General features: G+C 42.4%; 1 protein-coding gene across 3 annotated transcripts in view; it reads right to left on the bottom strand.

Moving 5' to 3' along the window:
• The window catches only part of GRID1 (glutamate ionotropic receptor delta type subunit 1), a 735,632-nt gene that overhangs the window by 28,839 nt on the left and 686,714 nt on the right, over positions 1–20,079 (bottom strand). For all 3 annotated transcript variants that reach the window (XM_025880732.2, XM_073878720.1, XM_073878721.1), the window contains one exon: positions 14,589–14,784. In XM_025880732.2, the coding sequence (XP_025736517.1) occupies positions 14,589–14,784 (196 nt within the window). The remainder of the gene's footprint in view (positions 1–14,588; positions 14,785–20,079) is intronic.

The following is a 20,079-nucleotide window of genomic DNA, read 5'->3' as shown; positions in this document are numbered from 1 at the left end:
TGTTTGCTCCTCCAGAGGCTGACCTTCATGGACAGCGTCAAAGGCCACCCTTGGGCCTCTGACTAAGAGTCACTTTCTAAGATTGAGGAATAAATCAAACATTAATACTAATAAAACAACGATCATAATAAGCACCATTCATTCAAATGCATGTTCCCAAACTTAAGAGGGCATAAGAATCCCCCCGGAGGGTATGTTCGAATACAGATTACTAATCTCCACCCTGCTCCCCTCCCTCGTCATCATCATCTGATTTATTAGATCTAAAGTAGGGCTCAAGAATTTCACTTCTAACATGTTCTGGATGATGCTGATATTGCTGGTCCAACAACCACACTTTGAGAGCTACGTTGTTAAAATATACTTTATCAGGCATTGTACCCATCCCTTCACATCACCTCTAAACTTTATTTATGGTAACTGTGAGAAGACCCGGGATTATTATTCCTATTTTTCAGAGGAGATAACTTTGTTCGGGAGTTAGTTAACTTCCAAACCCAGTTCTTGTTAACTCAAATCCCTCACTCTACTCACCACACTTAACGCTGCTTTAACTGAGCATTTGACTTCATTGAGACAAAGTTCAAAGGAGACCCATGAAACTACACCCCTCCCCCGAGGCCAAGGTGGCTTTGCCATCTGCAGCCACTTCTTCTCAGTTTCTTTAGCCATAAAAGGTGTTGGGAACTGGCAACTCGGCCTGTGCCTGAAGGAGAGAGAAGCAGTAAAATTGTGTGTGATCATAATTAATATTAAAGACAACCCCTTAAAGTGTTGGGAGGCCATCTCTGTGGGTTTTATGTTGAAGTCTCATTCCCCAACCCCATTTGCAGCTGAGGTATTCCTTTATGGCCTTTGCAGAAATGTCAGCCTTGAGAGAAAAAGCTCACACAATAGCCTGAAAGCACTTTGAGGAGCTACAAAAGAGGTCACATTCTGACCAAAGAGATTGAAATGGACTCCCATCCCTCACAGAACAAACTCTGAGCTCTACCTGGCAGGACGTACGGCTTTGTAAAGTCAAAGAATCAGAAAGATTCGCCACCAGAGGGGTCTGGCAGGGGCACTGCCTAATAGGAGCCCATCACATCGCCCAGGGATGCCGAATCCTTACTAGAAAGTGCAGAGATTGCTGCTCATCACTTCCCGTGTAACTAAGCTGCGGTCTGAGATCTGGGCTGTACAGAATGGGCCCGAGACCTCTTCCAGATGAAGGTTCTGGAATACTAGAGATGCCAAATTTCACTGCTCAGAGTTCTCTTTACCAGGCTCCACACCACTTCTGGTTGGTTCTTTTATCTGATCCTTGGGAGGCACAATCTTCAGATTTTTTACTGTTCTTATTACTGTTCCTGATTTAAGTTCATCTACCCCTCATTGCTCTCTCTCTCTCTGTCTCTGTCCATCTGTGTGTGTGTCTCACACACATACACAAAACACATACTAAAATTTTAAAATGTCAGGTTAAAAAGCCAATCTTAATATCTCTATGTTGGAAGGTAAAGAGACTCATTAGAGCTATACATCCCTGTAGAAACCACTACTTCTACCCAAATAGGTTTTATATTATTGATGATGATGATGATGATGATGATGATGATGGTGATGGTAGTAATAGTAGTAATAATAATGAACACATGGATGGCAAAGAAAGAGTCCGGTAATCTTTGGACAAACTATTCAACCTTTTTGTGTTTTTGTATTCCTCATTTGCAAAATGGAAATATCACAAAACACCATCAATGGTGAAGATAAAGTACAGAAGCACAATGCCACACGGAATAATTTCTTTATGAATGTTATTTTCCTTCCTCCCTTTCTCCCTTTTTGTTTCTGCACGAACAACATTATACCAACAAAATGGAAATAAAAATAAGCTAAACAAAAATTGCCAACAATCTGGCTGATGCAATAAATCAAAATTGTTTTCATCAGCAATCGCTTCTTGATTTTAATGTAATCAAATAACGAAACAATTCAATTCAAAATGTAAAAACTTAAATCATAAAACCCAAAGCAATAATGCTCAGCGGAACAAATAGAATGGAATCAGCCCACATTTATAGCCAGCACTAAGGTGAAGCATATCAGACCTGGGTACAAGGCAAATCACGGGGCAGAGCAAATCTGAAAAAATAAAATCCGATTTAAGGGGAGTGAACACCCTCCCACCCCTCTAATGAGGAGTTTGAAAATAATCAAAGTTAGCATGATGGCACAGATATTGGTTTGATTCCAGAGCTTACCCTACCAAATTATTAAAATCGCAAAAGAAAGTAATTGAAGAATTCATAACGAGATTTGCTTGGCAATGCTCAAAACCCAAAGCAAAGTAATTTAATAAGAGAGGCACAGTGGGGGCTTTCCTTGATCTTTGGACTGTATTATCCCAAACCAATCAGCATCAAACAGAATTAAGCAGCAGGGTGTTATGAAGGGGCGAACTTACTCAATTGTATGGGAACCTGCTCCAGGAGACTGACTAAGCCGCCCCCCTGCCCTTCCTGCCCCTCCTCACCCTTTCTTGCCCTCTCTGCAACTGGGTACCAGCAATCCTGCTCATCTGTGTTGAAGAAAGATGCACATGCCTACATTTCTGCACACTCTCATTTGTTAGCCATTGAGCATTTATTGTGTTTGATTTTTAAAAGGATAGAAGCACATGGATGTCCATGTGCTTTGTGGCTACGCCTACCTCAGCTCTAGGCCCTGAGGACAGACAAAAGATTAAGACACAGGCCTGACCCTAAGCAGCCTCTGAGTGTAGTGGGGGATGTGTCAAAGTAGGGCACTAAGGATGGGGTGGCATCTGATGAAGCTGTACTCTAGGACACACAGGGTGACAAGGGAGCCTCTCACCCTGCCCCGGGGCGGGAGAGGGGGAGAGGACCTGGGGATGGGATGGGGAGCGGGGGCCTCCGGAAGAGCGTATGCCTCTTCTGCTAAGGCTTGGAGGAATAACTAGAAACCAGCCCGGCCAACCAAGAAAGGGAACGATGCTCCAAGCAGCAGGTAGCATGAGGACATATAAAGGAGGGGAGAGGGAAAGGAAGCACTCTGGCTTCCAGATGAGTGGAAGAAAGGCAGGAGTTGAAGTTTTACTCTGATCATACCTCTCCCTCCATTTCTGCAACGTGCCACAAATAACAACAAAGGTGTTGGAGTGAGAAAAATACTGAGCTCAAACCCCGGGTCCCAAACTGACTTCAACATTGATCTGCAGGAAGGTCCTTGTCCTCGAACTTCAGTTTTCTCATTAATAAAGCATAACGGAGCTAAAGCATGGCAGACACTTAACACTGCACCTGAGCCATCCCAGGTCTCTCTAATGGTAGCCATCATGTTATATTAATCTCCTGGTTATCCAAACATTGAGCCCAGGCCTCAGTGGACGGAAGGAAAGCCATAGAGAAGGTAAGAAAGGAAACAAAAATCTTTTATGTTTGAAAGAACATACTGTCCAAAATCAGCCTTTGTCTTCACTTTGGCCTTACATCAATTCAACTCAATTTTAGGAGGAAAGTATCAAGCCCACTTTTACATATTAACTGAGCTCAGCACTCATAAACAAGTTAATGAATGAATGAACAAAGGAATAAGAAACCAAATATTTCAAACAGTAAATTGTTCTTGCAGAAATACACATTTGAGGAAGGGGTTTGTATATGCATCAATTCTGATTATTAAATTAAGGTAAACATCTAACCATGATCTTAATTTTCTCAAACCCACCAAAATTCATGGATCATTGATGGCAATACCTAATGTGGGCCAAGGGAAAAAATGAGTTGAAAAGAAAGTAGTTTCTTCTTTACTCCAGTTCCCAGAATAATAAAGCAAAATAAAGCTAAAATATATATGTACCTATATAAAAAGTAAAAGAAAGGAAGGAAAAAAATCACAACAGAGGACATGAGAAAAGTAGAAAAAAATACCAACTTATAAAAAAAGATCTTTCCTACTAAAGATAAATCCACAAGGAACTGATGAGGGAAAAAAAATTGTTTTTGAAACCTGAGTATTCTTCTGGTCCCAAAGATAAGAATGTAATTTATTCAAAGTTCTCCTTTTGGCAACACTCGCTAACATTTTGTCAAGAGCTTTAAATGTGTATCTTTTCTGACCGTGTAATTCTACTTCTGAGAATTTGATCTGAAGGAATAAATGTAGTAACTAAAAAAATTTACACCTGAAGATGTTCATTATACTGTTAATTATATTTGTGAAAACTTAGAAATGGTCCAAATGACAATCAAGAAGAAAATGTTTAAGTAAATTATCTGACATCTACTTGATGAAACATTAATTAGCCACTAAAATAATTTTTATGAAGTTTTATAATAGTGTTAGAAAAACACAGGATAAAATGTATTTTTATAACATTGTAATTCTATAAAATCTTTATAGAGATTCAAAAAAGACTGGACAGAAATACACACAAGAATCCCTGGAGCCTTATTTAGGTGATGAAAAAAAAAAGTTTGGCTGGTTCTTCTCTGCTTATTTGGTAAGACTATTTTAAGCTTTTCTTAATGGCGATATATTACATTTAAATTATAAATGTGTAACCTAAGATTTCCTCTTAAAAGCTCTTATTACTTTAAACATTGGCATGGACTGGGGGATATTTAACCTCAGTGCACTTGGATTTGCGTTGGGCCACAGAATTAAAGCAGGCGAATGAAGATGGTTCAGGCATATTACATGGCCAAGACACTTAGAATTAAGCCCAAGACCCCAGGGAGGGGTTCTGTTCAGCAGGGAAAACACCACTGCCTCCATTCTCCTACAAGGAAACTATACATTCAATAGAAGTAAAAATGGGTTTTGTTCGCATGGCATTCAACTGTCTTTTTTGCCTCTCTGGTTTCCCTTACTTTTCTGTGTATTTGATTTCCCGCTTGCCAGTTTTCTCTCATATTCTCACCCTTGTATCCTCAAAACTGAAAAGGAATTGAGGCGTTTGGATTGTAAATGTGCATTCATGACAGAAGTACCTTTAGGAAGCTTTCCTCAACCTCACTAAACAGAATAAATCCCTGCTCTCTGTCCCCATAGCCTCTTCCCACATTAAATGACAGCCATTTGCTGTCCTCCAGAACTCAATAGGGACACTGTAAAGAAAAAGACTAAGTCTGACACTTTATATTTTGAGCTTAATGATAATGAAAATACCACACATAAAAATCCACGGGATTCAGCTAAAACAGTGCATGGAAGCAAATTTATAGCTTTAAATGCTATGTCAGGAAAGAGTAAAATCCAATGTTCTAAGTTTCAACATTTAGAAGCAAGAAGAAGTAAGGGCAAATTAAAACCAAAGTGAACAGGAGAAAAAAGTTTAACAACAAAAAAAATCTGTAATCAATAAACTCTAACAACAGAGAAAAATCAATAAAGTCAAAAGTTGGTGTTTTGAAAGGAAAAACTATGTTTGTGGATTAGAAGACTCAATATTGTAAAGATATCAATTTTCCCCCAAATGATCTATAGATTCAATGGAATAGCTATTGAAATCTCAAGCATTTTTGAAGAAATTTGACAAGATGATTCTAAAATTTAAATGGAAATGGAAATGATCAAATTGCCCAAATACTCTTGTAAGAGAAAAACAAAGTTGGAGGACTTATACTACCTGACATAAGGAATTATTAGAATTATTATAAAGCTACAGTGATCAAGATACTTTTATATTGGCATAAGAATAGATATATAGATCAATGGAACAGAATAAAGAATCCAGAAATAGACCAACAAATATATGGCCAGTTAATTTTCAATCAACAATCTGTTCTCTTTGTTAAATAAACACACTTTTATTTTTTTGTTTTGTTTTTTTAATAAATGGTGCTAGATCAATTGGATATATATATGGGGGGAGAAAGAGAACCTGGACCACTTCTTTATTCCATATACAAAAACAAATTTGATATGCAACATAATGTAAATATAAATAGATGACATAAATGTAAAAACCTTCTAGAAGAAAATGTGCAACTTTAAGGTAGGAAACTTTCTTAGGACACAAAAAAGCATTAAAACCATAAAAGAAAAAACCCCTGACACATGGGGTTTTATCAAAATTTAAAAATTCTACTCTTTAAAAAACACCATTAAGAAAATGATAACTGCAGTACTTATATTTGATCAAGGACTTACAGCTAGAATACATTGAAAACTCATCTAAATCTATAATGAAAAGCTGCAGTACCCAGTAAAAATTAACAAAGGACTTGAGCAGCACACCCTTCTCTAAAGAGGCTATGTGAAACTAATGATGTACTGTATGTTGGCTAATTGAATTTAAATTTAAAAAAAAGAGAGGCTATGTGGATGGCCAATAAGCATAGGAAAGAGTGCTAGCCATCATTAGCCACAAAAAGAATGCCAATTAAAAAATGGGATATCCTTCACCATGTCCACATTTTTGCCATAAGCATCTTTGCCATAAGCATCTTTGCCAGAGACATCTTTGTTGAAAGCATTTCCACTGCATACTAATTGGTCATATGACGATTTTGCTGTAAAAGATAAAATAATGAAAAAGAAAAGAGGGACATTAAAAAGGACATAATGAAACATGAAAAAATTAGTAAAATTAATTTCTTCCTTCATTAAGACAGATATCGGTTTTCCAAATACTACGATGCATATTTGTAACTGAGCTTTGTATTGCATGATGAGCACCTTCTACACTGTTGTTCCTTCTTGACAGAGTGTCACGTGTCCACTGATAGATGCTACAAAGTTCTATGGAAAATGTGGAAGAAATGCTAATGCTGTAATACATTTGTAACTGAGCTTTGTGATCATTGTAACTGATCTGTCATCATTTTCTAGTGTAGTCTAGAGTGCAATCTGGCTTTACACTCCCTTATTTCACACTTCCAGTAAGTTTTACCACTGTATTTTCTACCAAGTCAACACACAGATTTGTCATCATCCACTATTTTAAGACCACCATCTCCACATGTTACTGTATAGACCATTATGAGGGCTAGCTGAGATTTATATAGATCATTATGAGGCCTAGCTAAGATTTATACAATATAAAAAAAAGGAAATCTTTTCAGTGGAGAAATGAAACCAGACTGTCAACCAGTTATTTTATCTTTTATGGCAAAATTGCCCGACGGCCAATTAGTTATGTGGCGAACATGTTTGCAATGAAAATGCTTGCAGCAAGATGTCTGTGGCAAAACTACCGAGAACCATCCTCCACATCCACTAAATTGTCTACAGTCAAAAAGACTATAAGACTAAATGTTGGTTAGGATGTTCAGCAACTGGAGCTTTCAAGTACGTAAATAAGGTATTACCAGTGGGAGTGTAAAATAGAGGTGGAAGTGCTTAGGCAATTCCTTATAGAGGTAAACACACATCGATCTCATGACCCAAGAATTCCACTCTTCTGTATTTGGTAAAGAAAAGCATAAACAAGGGCCCCTGGGTGGTTCAGTCATTAAGCGTATAGCTTTGACTCAGGTCACGATACCAGGGTGCTGGGACCGAGCCCCGCATCCTGCTCCCTGCTCGGCGGGAAGCCTGCTTCTCCCTCTCCCTCTTCCACTCCCCCTTGTGTTCCTTCTCTCGCTGTGTCTCTCTCTGTCGAATAAATAGATAAAATCTTAAAAAAAAAAAAGAAAGAAAAGTGTAAACATACCTCTGCAAAATATTTTTTATAAAAATGATCATACAGTCTTATTCTTATTAGCCCCAAATTAGCAACAACTGAATGTATGTCAGCTGGAAAATGGATAAAGACATTGAGGTTTATTCATACAATGGAATACTACTCAAAAGGAAGAAAGAAAAAGAAGTACTGATATCCACAACTTAAATCTCATTGGTGTTTCACTGGGTGAAAGAAACTGAGCACAAATATAACACATTTTATATCATTCCACTTATATGAATTACAAGAACAGGTAAATCTAATCTGTGTTACTAGAAGGCTGTAAGTGGTTGCTTCTGGGGGTAGGGAGAATATCCCTACCAGAAAGTATCCAGAAAGTGACATTAGAAAACTTTCCAAAATGATGAACAGCTTCTATAGCTTGTTTTGGGTGTTGATTACACAGTTGTATACAATTGTCTAAACCCATGAAACAAACACTTAATACATGTGCATTTCATTGTATGTCAATTACACTTCATAAAAGGATTCTGTGCTATTTGTCTTTATATTTTTGTTATCTTCTTTTCCTAACAAACAGTAGGTGCTGAGGCAGTTTGCTGACATCTACTGAAAGTCGACCTTATGCTACTATACTGGACACTTTCTGCCTAATGCACTGCTAAGCTCACAACTAATCTGGGAAGGCCCTTCTCGGTCTCGCAGATAGCTCAGAGAGGTGAACTCACTTGACCAAAGACAAGCCACAGATTAAATTAAGTCAAAAGTGGAACTTAAATTCACATCTCCAAACTCTTAGGCAGAAGTTCTTCAAACTACATTTCTTGAATGGATGAGTAAGTGAAAAAATGAACAAACAAAGAGAAGAGACTACCCAACTTGAAAAATGGATACGGTGCTTTTGAGCAAGTAGAAAAGATAGAGAGATGAATAGTTATCCAATGTGAGTATCTCAGAAGGAGGGGGGCATATGGAATCCCTGGTCTTCATTGACTCGAAAGCAGAGAAAGAACAAAATATGTGTCTTGGAGCAGGCCTATAAGGCCTGCTGCCAAGGGTATGTTGTTCCTTTCCTCTGCACAGGGCTGCCTAGCTTGTACTCATCCCTTTTCCAGGGGGCCAGACCCCCATCAAAAGTCCCTTTGAGCAACTCGGCCAAATCTTCCTGATCATTGCACCTAGCATTCCCCAAATACAAAGGAGTACCATTCCATAAAAGCTTCTTCTCCCTCTTCAGGACGAACTTCCAGTAGGCTGTGAAACCAGGATGCTTCTCACCATGCTCCTTCCAAATGAAGAGCACCATGGGGCACCAAAGTTCCTTGTCCTCCCATGGAAGGCTACAGTCCTTCTGGGGACCCCGAGAAGGACCTTCTCCATACCCTGGTATGGTCCCTGACCCTATCCCTTTCTGCCACATGGTACAGTCCCTGACATTCAGCAGACAGTGTATGCCACGGGAGCAGCCCTTGCCAAGGAGCTGAGAGCAAGGGGAAGGGACAAAATGCAGGAGCTGATGGGTGATACCCAATCTGGTCCACGGCAAGCATTAGATCAGTGTGGAAATAAATAAGATTTGTGGGCCTGTTTTCTTCCTGCATTTGCATTCACACTTTATGACCTCAGCGATATTTACTGAGTGGAAAAAAAACACCTTCTGTTAGGACTGCTGGACTCAAAAGCTACTTCCGTCTGAAAAAATACTATCTCTAGACACAGGGTCTGAAACAAGCTACTTGTCTATTTATTCAAAGAGCTCAATGAGCTGGAAGATTGACATTTGAACTATTAATACTGTATTCTATTTGACAATGTTATTAAATATTAGGTCTGACTTATAGAAAGGCTTAATAAATTGACAGGCCAGGTCAGCCCTGGCACTGCACCGAAATTGGGTCACACTGGATATTACTTGATAGCGTTGATCAAACTAAAGAAAAAAAATTCCACCAACAACGTTAGAGTCTGATTTCATGTGACAAAGTTATTATCATATAAATCTGAACCACTTGCTAGCCCAGTTCTGCATCCCAAAATTTCTTAAATTGATATTTTCAGTAGTTTGGAAATCAAAAAATAAAATCAGACACTTAGGAAACCTTTCCTAGGGCATGGAAGGACAGGTAAGGCTTTTAAAAATGGGGGTCAGGTATGTGTCTCGTTACTTTGGTGTAAAAGAGGAAGGGAAATAAAAAAGCACAGGTAAAGAGTATGCAAGGGGCAGAGGCACAGTGAGGTACAGAAATGGGAGTGTTACCCCGTGGGAAGAGGCAAGGTGGGAATGAGCCTTGGCTTGGACTGTGCCACGACTTACTCAGGTCTGTGTGACCTTGAGCAAGCCACTTCATTTCTCTGAGGCCCAGGTCGAGCTAGGTGATATTACTGGATGTGCCTATGGGCTGTTAGATGATGTAGAACCAAAGGGTGAGCTCCTTACTTGATGTGCTTATGCACTCTTGGATGATACAGAGCCAGACAATGAGCAACTGGATAGGTGTATATGCTTTTAGATGATAGAGACCGAGGGGCAGTATCCCTGGCCCACCCGTTGCTCTAGAACAGGGGTCCTCAAACTTGTTCTTTAAGAGCCATGTAATATATATTTTAGGCTTTGGAGATGATATGGCCTCTGGTACAACTACTCAACTCTGCTGAAGTAGTAGGAAAGATACCATAGAGAGTATGTAAATGAAAGTGTGTGTCTGTGTCCCAATAAAACTTTATTTACAAAAACAGGCAGTGGGCCAGATTTAGCCCATGGACCGTAGTTTGCCAATACTTGGTCTACTCTTTCCTCAAGGCTGACAGGAGCAGGTGACTGAAAGAAAGGAAGGCAGCCTCTTTCTTCTTTCTGAGGACCGGCAGGGTTTCTTTCAGAAGAGAAGGCTATGAAGAGACAAGCCTGCAAGGGACCCTGGAGTTACTTCCCTTACCCCTCCCATCAAGGAATCCGTGGAGGGTAACCCACTAACTGATGGCGCCAACTACATCTCAGATTTATGTGTCCCTGCTCAGTCAGACAGCCAACAGATGACTCATTCAGGGACAACCCAGTATTTAGTGAGACTTACTGGGTGCCAGGCAGGTCTGTTGTAAAAGCTAGATGCTGTGGGCTCTTAATAAATAAATAAAACTTCCTTCCCCTTATAAATTCTTTCCTGTTCTTCTCACCAGGGCCCAGAAGGGCTGGCCCCTCCTTGTCTGAGGGGCCACTAGCATGAAAGCATGGGTCACAGAGGTGGGGCAACCATGACATAATCCCTTTCCCTGGTTCTGATAACTGTGGAAAAGTAATCACCTCTTGCTAAGCAATTTCCCACCTAAATTGGTTTCAAGTCATTAAAAGCTGCAATACTCCCAAGGAAAAAATAATAGCAGCTCTCTGAGGTTACCCTCTACACCAAGCTCCTTGACTTCAGTAGCAATTAGATGTCACTCCACTACCAAGCACTCTCCAGAAATGGAGCCTGAATCACCAAAGAGTAACTGGAAATGAGAAGTGAGGTCATCCTCCCCTCGCTAAAGAAGTTTCTGGCAACGTCCCTTGGGGGTGCCCCCTCCTCACCTTTGTGCAGCTGCCTGCACTGCTTAAGCATTTAGGTGCAGGAGACCCCCACCCCCAGACAGGCAGAGGATCCGAGAGTAAATCTGAGCTCTCTTTCCAATAAAAAATGCAGCACACTCCATTTTCTGACAATACCATAAACTCACTTTTATGACACTAGTTATAAAACCCTTAACATCTGTCTAGTGCTGGTGGTCAGTTTTTTTCTTAGAGATCCAAATGCAAGTGGGAGATCTGTGACCCCAAAGCTGGTTTGGGGTTAATAAAAATGAAGGTGTCATAAAAGCAACACATCCTATGTACCGAAAAAAGATTAGATTCCACACCACGAAGCTATAGGCATTTCTAAGAAATCCTTTCTTTGCATTTTCCACTACTTACCTTTTTTACATTGTTTTCATCATGAGTTAAGACCCTAAATGTCACCAGAGGGTGAATGATTTCTAATGTGCCAGCAATGGATGAGGGGTATAAGTAGGATGACAAGGAGCTATTTCCCCGATGACCCATCTCTAGATTTATCACCCTCCAGAGGGCTCTGTGGTGATGCTTGTTCTCTTATGGTACACCAGGAGCAAGACTAGGCAGGCACACGGGAGCTTGCAAGGACAAAAGGGCCTGGCGTCTGTGGGAGCCAAACTCTGCCTGGCTTGGTCGGGACTTACTTATTTGGAAGAGTAGGTAGGTGAACAAACTGGGATTAATCGCAACCCTAGGTTCAGGTCACCCATCCTTTTGTCCAGGAATGGCCCTCCTTTTAATTAACTCATTAGTTATTTATTATAATGAGAAATGAAAAAAAAAATTTTTAACCTAGTGAATCTAAAGTTAACACTGACCTTGACTTACACTCAATGGTTTGCTTCTCTCCTCCTTCTTGCTCTGCCTCTCCCATCTATATTAACCACTATCGTGAATTTTGTATTTCATCCTTACTTTGGATGTGTGCATGCATGCATTTCATACATTTTAAATGGGTATTAAGTTGTATGTTTTTTTCTACTAGTTGACCCATATGAAATTGCCTTTAATGCTTTTTCTGATTCAATGTTTTCTGCTAAGATTCATCCGTGCTATTACATGGAGCTGTAGGCCATTCATTTCATTGCAGGTCATATCTTTTCACCTTGTTAAAGCTCATTTGGAGTGTTTCCAGGGTTCTGACTTTATAAGCAATACTGCCCTGACCTTTCTCACTTCTGAAGTTCATGCAGGAGTTTCCTTGGGGTAGATATATAGGAGTGGCATCGCTGGGTCGTGGGGTATATGAATGTTCCGTTTTATAAGAGCATACTCATTTCCAAAGCGGTTGTACTGGGTACACTCCCACCAGCAATTAAGCACCTGTTACTCGCATCCTCTCCACCACCTCTCATTTTATGCCACTCTAATTGGTGTAAAATGATATACCTTTATGGTCTTGATTTGCATATCCTAGATCACTAATGATTTTGAGTATCTCTTCCTGTGATATCCTGGCCATATGCATTGCCTCTTCTGTGAAAGGCCTGTGCAAGTCTTTTGCCCATTTTTCTGTTAAATTTTTAAAAATTTTCTTATTGATTTATAAAAGTTCTTCCTATAATCTTGATATTAATCCTATCTTGGTTATGATGCATAGTGTGTGACTTGTCTTTTCTTCTTCTTTAAAGTGTCTTACAATAAATGGAAGTTTAATAAAGTCAAAAGTAGCCATCTTTTCCTCTACTGGAAGTACTTTTTGTAGCACCATTGCAATGAATCTTCACAAGAATCCTATGTGGATGGGAGTACCAGCTCTCTATGAGAGAGAAAAAAAGCAGAGAGCGGAAACTCAAAGGCCATTTGGCCCAGGCCTTACGTTCATAAAAAGCTGTAAGTCAACTTCGTATTCATTATCTCCAAATGAGGTCACCTACAGCCCCAAAGATTCACTGTCAGGGATGAAAGAAGACCTAGCAGCTGGAGGTTAGAGCGCCATCCTCTGTAATTCACTAAAAACAAGAGATTTTAATAATCTTGTCAGCACGGGAGTAACACATTTATATTGCATTCTGTTATTTTTGTTATCACTTGGCTATGGTATCGACCATAACGTGTACTTCTGAGTGTTTTAGGTTTCTAAGGAGACCCCCAAAGGACCTCTCTCAACTCTGCGAGGTTCAGGCGGGACTAGGGGTGTGCTCAAATTTACATGGTTGGTGAGCGTGGAGCTGGAATTCACACACAAACGTGTCAGGCTTCAGAGCCCAGACGCTTTCTGTGGCTCAGTGTGGCTAAACAACAAGGAGAAGCCACCCTGAGCTAAATGCTCTGTGAGAACAGAAGGGGAGGGAGGAGATGCCGAGGTAGGCTGGACTGCCCGTCTGCTCAGAGACTGCAGTCCTGGCCACGGGAGCACATCTTCCTGACACCTTTCTCTGACCTGAGGGACAGTAGCTACCGCAGGTAAGGGTTACCGGACAGGACATCACCACCAGTAGCTTCCTTATATGACACCTGCCTCCGTCCCCCCATCTTCCTCCTCCTTTAAGGGCTCTGCACGTGCACGGTGGATAAACACCAAACACAGCCCGGAACCCCAAGTGTCAGAACCTAACTAGGAGTGTGACCCTATGTCTCTGATCCTCATCTGTATAAGGGGATAGTGGTGATTAATTCAGGTCATTGTGGGCAATTCGATAAAATAAAGGAGCAAAGTCTAATCCACTTCTGAAGCATGTAATGGTTTTTCAGCATCCTCCTTCTCTCTGACCCTAGCTTCCTCTCACCCTGCGCTCCTTCAGGTTCCCTCACTGTAGACTCCGTCCTGGGGTTGCTCTCCTTACCACCATCCCCCAAGCGCATCTCCCTTCTGCAGCACGGTCCCACAGACATGCCAGGTCAACTGGCCAGCCCTTCCTCTGGGCCTGCCGCCCCTTAGTGCGGTCTTCCGCATCCGAACCCCTGGCTGCCCGCAGTATGCCTACCCTCTCCTCAACCTTGTCCCCTCAGTCCCTTGCTCCTCTCACTTGCTCCTCTGCTTCTGCTTTGGCTGAGTGTTCTCACCTGAGATGGGCAGGCCCCTCTGGACCACCATCCTATGAGCCCAGGAGGAGGGAGGTCCATGACTCGGGCTTAATCTGCCTGCTCTTCACTGACCCTTTCGAAACTTAGAATATGCCTAATGAGCAGCCCCTCTGCTTCTGTTGCCAAGAATGGGCATCTTATCTAAAGAACGTGTGCATCTCCTACGGACACTTGCAGGCCTGTGAGAAATCTGTATCCAAGTGGCTAAAGAGGGATCACCCTGCAGGTGACAAGGTGACTCAAAGGAGAGGCTCTGGGGAGGTATCTCCCACCTTGGAAATGACAGTGCCCACAGCCAGTCACAGCACACACATGGCCAGGTAGCCAGCTCCCGCCTACCTTCCTGATGCCTTCCGAAGGACTGGACACACAGTTGTCAGCCCCTCCGTTCTTGCTGATGGCCCGCCAGAGTTCAGCAAACGTGCTGTCTTGTTCCAGGGGGTTGGTGCCCTTGGCTCGGAAGTACTCATACACAGCAGAATCCCGGACGGTGCCATAAGACATATCAACTTGTTTGGAGAGGTCCTGGAATGTCCTGAAAATGCAAAAAGGCATGAAGCATGGGTACCTGATGCCCACTGCAGGGATGTAAATGGGCCGCAAGGTTCTCCTGAGGACCAAGCCCAGCTGTGGTCCTCTCTCCACACTCTTCACTCCAAACTCCGAGTAGCTCCAGTTCCTTGGCCCAGAGCATGACTTGCCAGGGCCTAATCCTATCCCAGGTTTGTTTCCTCAGTATAGATTCATTCAATAAGGTTACTGAACACTTAAAACCAGGTCCTGTGCCAAGCTCAAGGGACAAAACGATGAATAAGACAGCATTCCTGCCCTCAGGGAACTTAGGGTTTAGCCATAGACACATACAGACAACCACAGTATATGAATCAGGGTAACACGGAAGGAAACACATGTTGGCACGACTGATGATGATGACTAGTCCCTGCCACTTAGAACTGGTGTGGGCAGAAACACGCACTCAGGTCATGCCCATGAAGAGGCAGGTCCCCTCCAAAGCTTGTGGCTCTTCTAGAGTTCCACTCAATTGTTGCATCTTGAGCACCTCCCCTGAGTCTGTCTTCCAGTAAAGAAAGAAATCTGTGTTTTTCTATATGAAGTGTCTTGATTTTTAGGCACTGACAACTATTAAAAGATGGTGAAGATAAAACAAAGCACTTCTGAGAGCCTGGGGTGGCTTATACACGAAGGAGAAGCAGGTAGGTCAGGCCACGTGCATGTTGGAGGGAAGGAGCACATCCCCAGGCAGATGCCTGAGCTGAGGGTGGAGAAGGAGAGGCTTCTTTGGGGTGGGGGCAATAGTCAGACCAGGAAGCACCACTTGGCACAAAGCTCTCACTTGCCTTAAGTGGGCATCACCTGTTTCAATGTGCTGAGAGAAGGTCACATACAAAATCAAATGGCAAAAAGAACAAAAATCCCCAAATGCTCGGTGGTGAGCCAGGCTCTCTCTCTCCAGGCTCCAACTTGATCACTCTTTATTTCTCTTCTGGAAATCCGTTTCTCCTTTGTACCAGCCAGGATCACCATCCCCATCTCTCCCTGAGTCACCCTTTCCAGGAGGAGATCCAATCTTCTCAACCTGATCTACATAACCCTCCATCTTCTGGATTCAGCTGCTGCTCCTGCTCAGCCCCCTAGCCAAGGCTGAAATGAGAAATCCCACACAGTCCCCATCTATGGCACCAAGCCATGGTGTTTCCTCTGCCTGGAACCCCTTTATCTCACTTATCCACCTGCTGTTCTTCTGCAAACACCCCGAAGATCCGGGGGCCTCCCTTCCCCATGCAAAGCCATCACCAGCCCTTTCCTCCCCATGCCATCTCCACACCTTGCATAGTTTCTATGGCAGCATATCACTGTGACTTCAGAGCACAGCATACCGGGCAAGAGGAAGCAGCATCTCTGGAGTCCAACCACCTGCCTTCTGTCTCAGTTCGCCCATCACTGACACTGCAGGACTGGCAGGTTAGCAAAACTCTCTGTGCCTCAGTTTCCAAATCTCTTAAAACAGGGCGAGAAGCAGAGCCTGTGGGGGAGTGGCTACCGTTATGACTAACTGAGGCAATGTAGCTGAGCCACTGACACAAACTCAGTGGCCAGTAACTAGTAGCAATTATTCTGCACAGTAGAATGTAAGAAGTTGGAGGGCTGGAGCCAAGAAGACAGCCTCCGATTTGCATCCATGGCACTGGACCCAGGGCTGACACCAGTCTTCCCAGCATGCACATGGAGGAGCCAGTGATGGCTGCTTCCTCCTGCTTTGGAGACGCACTCCATGGAGTTCCTTTAGGCCCTGCTACATGGCCCAGAAACAGCTCAGTATTTGTTTCAATACATTACAGAAGAAAGGAAACATAAAATAACAAATTCGATGAAGAAATCTTTCTAATTATTGTTCATTATTTATATCTAATTGAAGCAAGATGTTCCTTTGCTTGAAGGGCCCCAAGGGTTGTAACTGTCGTAATTTGCCTGTAATGAAAGGAGGGGGGATCTTTTTTCCCACGTTTTTTATTTTTCTCATGGTAATACAAACAAACACAAGGCTTTGATGAATGGGAAACATCAGGATGAATTACACAGTTGAGTCTAAATACTGAACTGCTCTAAATTACTGCAGTTTCTATGAGTATGGCATGAATGTGTAACTGCCAAGGAGCTCAGCACTACTGTTCCATCCCCACATCTGAAATGGAGATTTCCTCTCTTCTCTTACTATTAATTCATGACTGTGCCCCTGGCCAGAGGCTCAGGGATCATCTCTGGATGACAAGTAGGCAGCCCGAATGTTTATGGCTTCATGTCCGTTTCTGTCCCAGTAGACCTCATTGTTCCCACCCCCAAACACCACCTCCGTTCGCTGTGCCAGACTCATGGCTCAGCCCCATGGCCTTCATATATCACCTTGCAAAGCCATGAGTCATTGCAGAGGGATCTTTTCCATCTCAGATGCACACATCCTCTTTCAAGGAAAGTTTCCAAGCTCACTAACATGCCCAGCACACAGTAGGTACTGCCACCATATTTCAGAGTAGATAACACTATCAAAGGATCTGGACGTTTAGGCAGGAGGACCCAACAATTCGTACACCAAAGCCATCATCTCCTTGGGGCCCTCACTGTCACATCAGAGTGTACAGTTTTGGAAGGGACACAGGGGGAGGAATAAAGGAGACAAGGAGCAGCCAGCCAGCCAGGCTCTAAGGCAACACTGGCAGTCAGGGGAAGACAGATGTGCACATCAGATAGGACACCCATCTGAACAAGTCAGGGATGCTTAGCTTGGAGAAGGCAGCACCAGAACACTTAACTTAGCATGTTTCTCAAATTGATCTCTTCAGCAACAACTGCTAGAAAGTGTCCATGCACCCCACCACAGAGAGATGCAGCTCTGTCCATCACAGCAGGTAGCTCCATAAACCTCAGTCACTCAATCACGCATGCTGCCCCTGGCTAAAGTCATTCAACGAGTTAGTGGTTCCATAGACAGCTACTGAATAGACACTTGGTAAGGCACAGTGGCACAAAAGCAAGGAATGAATGGTGGGTATCCTCGTGGGGTTTATAGTGAGGGGTGGGAGAATGGTCAGAGAAGTAAACCAGTAGTAACTAAACTACATGAGCAAACTGAAATAGAGCTCTGCCTGGGGGATCCTGGAAGCATGAGGGATGAGCCACTGGCTTTGGCCAGAGCTAAGGAAAAGCCTTGTAGAAGAGGAAACATTAAGTGGAGGCAGGAAGAATGGGTGGAGGTAGCTGGATGGAGAATCAAGGGGTAAGGTGTTTCAGCAAGACAAGATATTATCTGAGAAGGCACTGCTGGTCCAACTGGGACACATGCCATGGGGCACTTCATAATCAGCTCAAATGATGCAGGTCTGAGAATCATACAGAGATGGGTGTGAATTCTGCCTGTGAATACCTTAGCTGTTTGAGGTAGACCAGTAGTTCTCAAAGTATGGTCCTCAGAGTCACAGCATCAGCATCCCCCAGGACCCTCGAAGAAATGCAGAATTCTGGGGCCCACCCCAGAACTACTGAACCAGAAACTTTGGGGTGGCACTCAGCAATCTTTCACAATCCTCCAGGGGAATGTGATACACATGCAGGTTTCAGAATCACGGACTGAGGCCTTAGTTTTCTTAACTCAGAACTTAAACTAGACCTTTCTCACAGGGGTCGTGAATAAGGATATTAAGGATTAAGACATATGCCTGGGGGGGCGGAGCAAGATGGCAGAGGAGTAGGAGACCTGGATTTCGTCTGGTCGTAGGAATTCAGCTGAATAGGGATCAAACCATTCTGAACACCTACGAACTCAACAGGAGACCGAAGAAGAGAGTAGCAACAACTCTCTGAACGGAGAAGTAACCACTTACTGGAAGGTCTTTTCTGATTTGTATAGAGTATATTTGCTGGGGACATTGTTAACCTCTTAGCATTTTGTTCTCTCATTCATCTATTCTCCTCTGGACAAAATGACAAGACGAAAAAAATCACCTCAGCAAAAAGACCGAGAGATAGTACCATCAGCCAGGGACCTACTCAATACGGACATTAGTACGATGTCGGACCTAGAGTTCAGAATCATGACTTTAAAGATACTAGCTGGGCTTGAAAAAACCGTGGAAGTTATTAGAGAAACCCTTTCTGGAGAAATAAAAGAACTAAAATCTAACCAAGTCAAAATCAAAAAGGCTATTCATGAGGTGCAATCAAAAATGGGGGCACTAACTGCTAGGATAAATGAGGCAGAAGAGAGAATCAGCGATATAGAAGACCAAATGACGGAAAATAAAGAGGCTGAGAAAAAGAGAGAGAAACAACTACAGGATCACGAGGGCAGAATTCGAGGGATAAGCGATACGGTAAGACGAAACAACATTAGAATAATTGGGATCCCAGAAGAAGAAGAAAGAGACAGAGGGGCAGAAGGTATATTGGAGCAAATTATATCAGAGAACTTCCCTAATGTGGGGAAAGAAACAGGCATCAAAATCCAGGAGGCACAGAGAACCCCTCTCAAAATCAATAAAAATAGGTCAATATCCCAACATCTAATAGTAAAACTTACGAGTCTCAGAGACAAAGAGAAAATCCTGAAAGCAGCTCGGGAGAAGAGATATGTAACCTACAATGGTAGAAACATTAGATTGGCAACAGACCTATCCACAGAGACATGGCAGGCCAGAAAGGACTGGCATGATATCTTCAGAGCACTAAATGAGAAAAATATGCAGCCAAGAATACTATACCAGCTAGGCTATCATTGAAAATTGAAGGAGAGATAAAAAGCTTCCAGGACAAACAAAAACTAAAGGAATTTGCAAACACAAAACCAGCCCTCCAAAAAATATTGAAAGGGGTCCTCTAAGCAAAGAGAGAGCCTAAATGCAGCATAGATCAGAAAGGAATACAGACAATATACAATAACAGTCACCTTACAGGCAGTACAATGGCACTAAATTCATACCTTTCAATAGTTACCCAGAATGTAAGTGGGCTAAATGCGCCAATCAAAAGACACAGGCTATCAGATTGGATTAAAAAACAAGACCCATCAATATGCTGTCTGCAAGAGACTCATTTTAGACCCAAAGACACCCCCAGATTGAAAGTGAGGGGGTGGAAAACCATTTACCATGCTAATGGACACCAAAAGAAAGCTGGGGTGGCAATCCTTATATCAGACAAATTAGATTTTAAACCAAAGACTGTAATAAGAGATGAAGAAGGACACTATATCCTACTTAAAGGGTCTATCCAACAAGAAGATCTAACAATTGTAAATATCTATGCCCCGAACATGGGA

Source organism: Callorhinus ursinus, unplaced genomic scaffold (genome assembly GCF_003265705.2).
Source record: "Callorhinus ursinus isolate GAN/ISIS: 27379988/994484 unplaced genomic scaffold, GSC_fseal_2.0 scaffold31, whole genome shotgun sequence".
NCBI lineage: Eukaryota > Metazoa > Chordata > Mammalia > Carnivora > Otariidae > Callorhinus > Callorhinus ursinus.
This window is presented reverse-complemented; position numbering and strand designations above follow the sequence as displayed.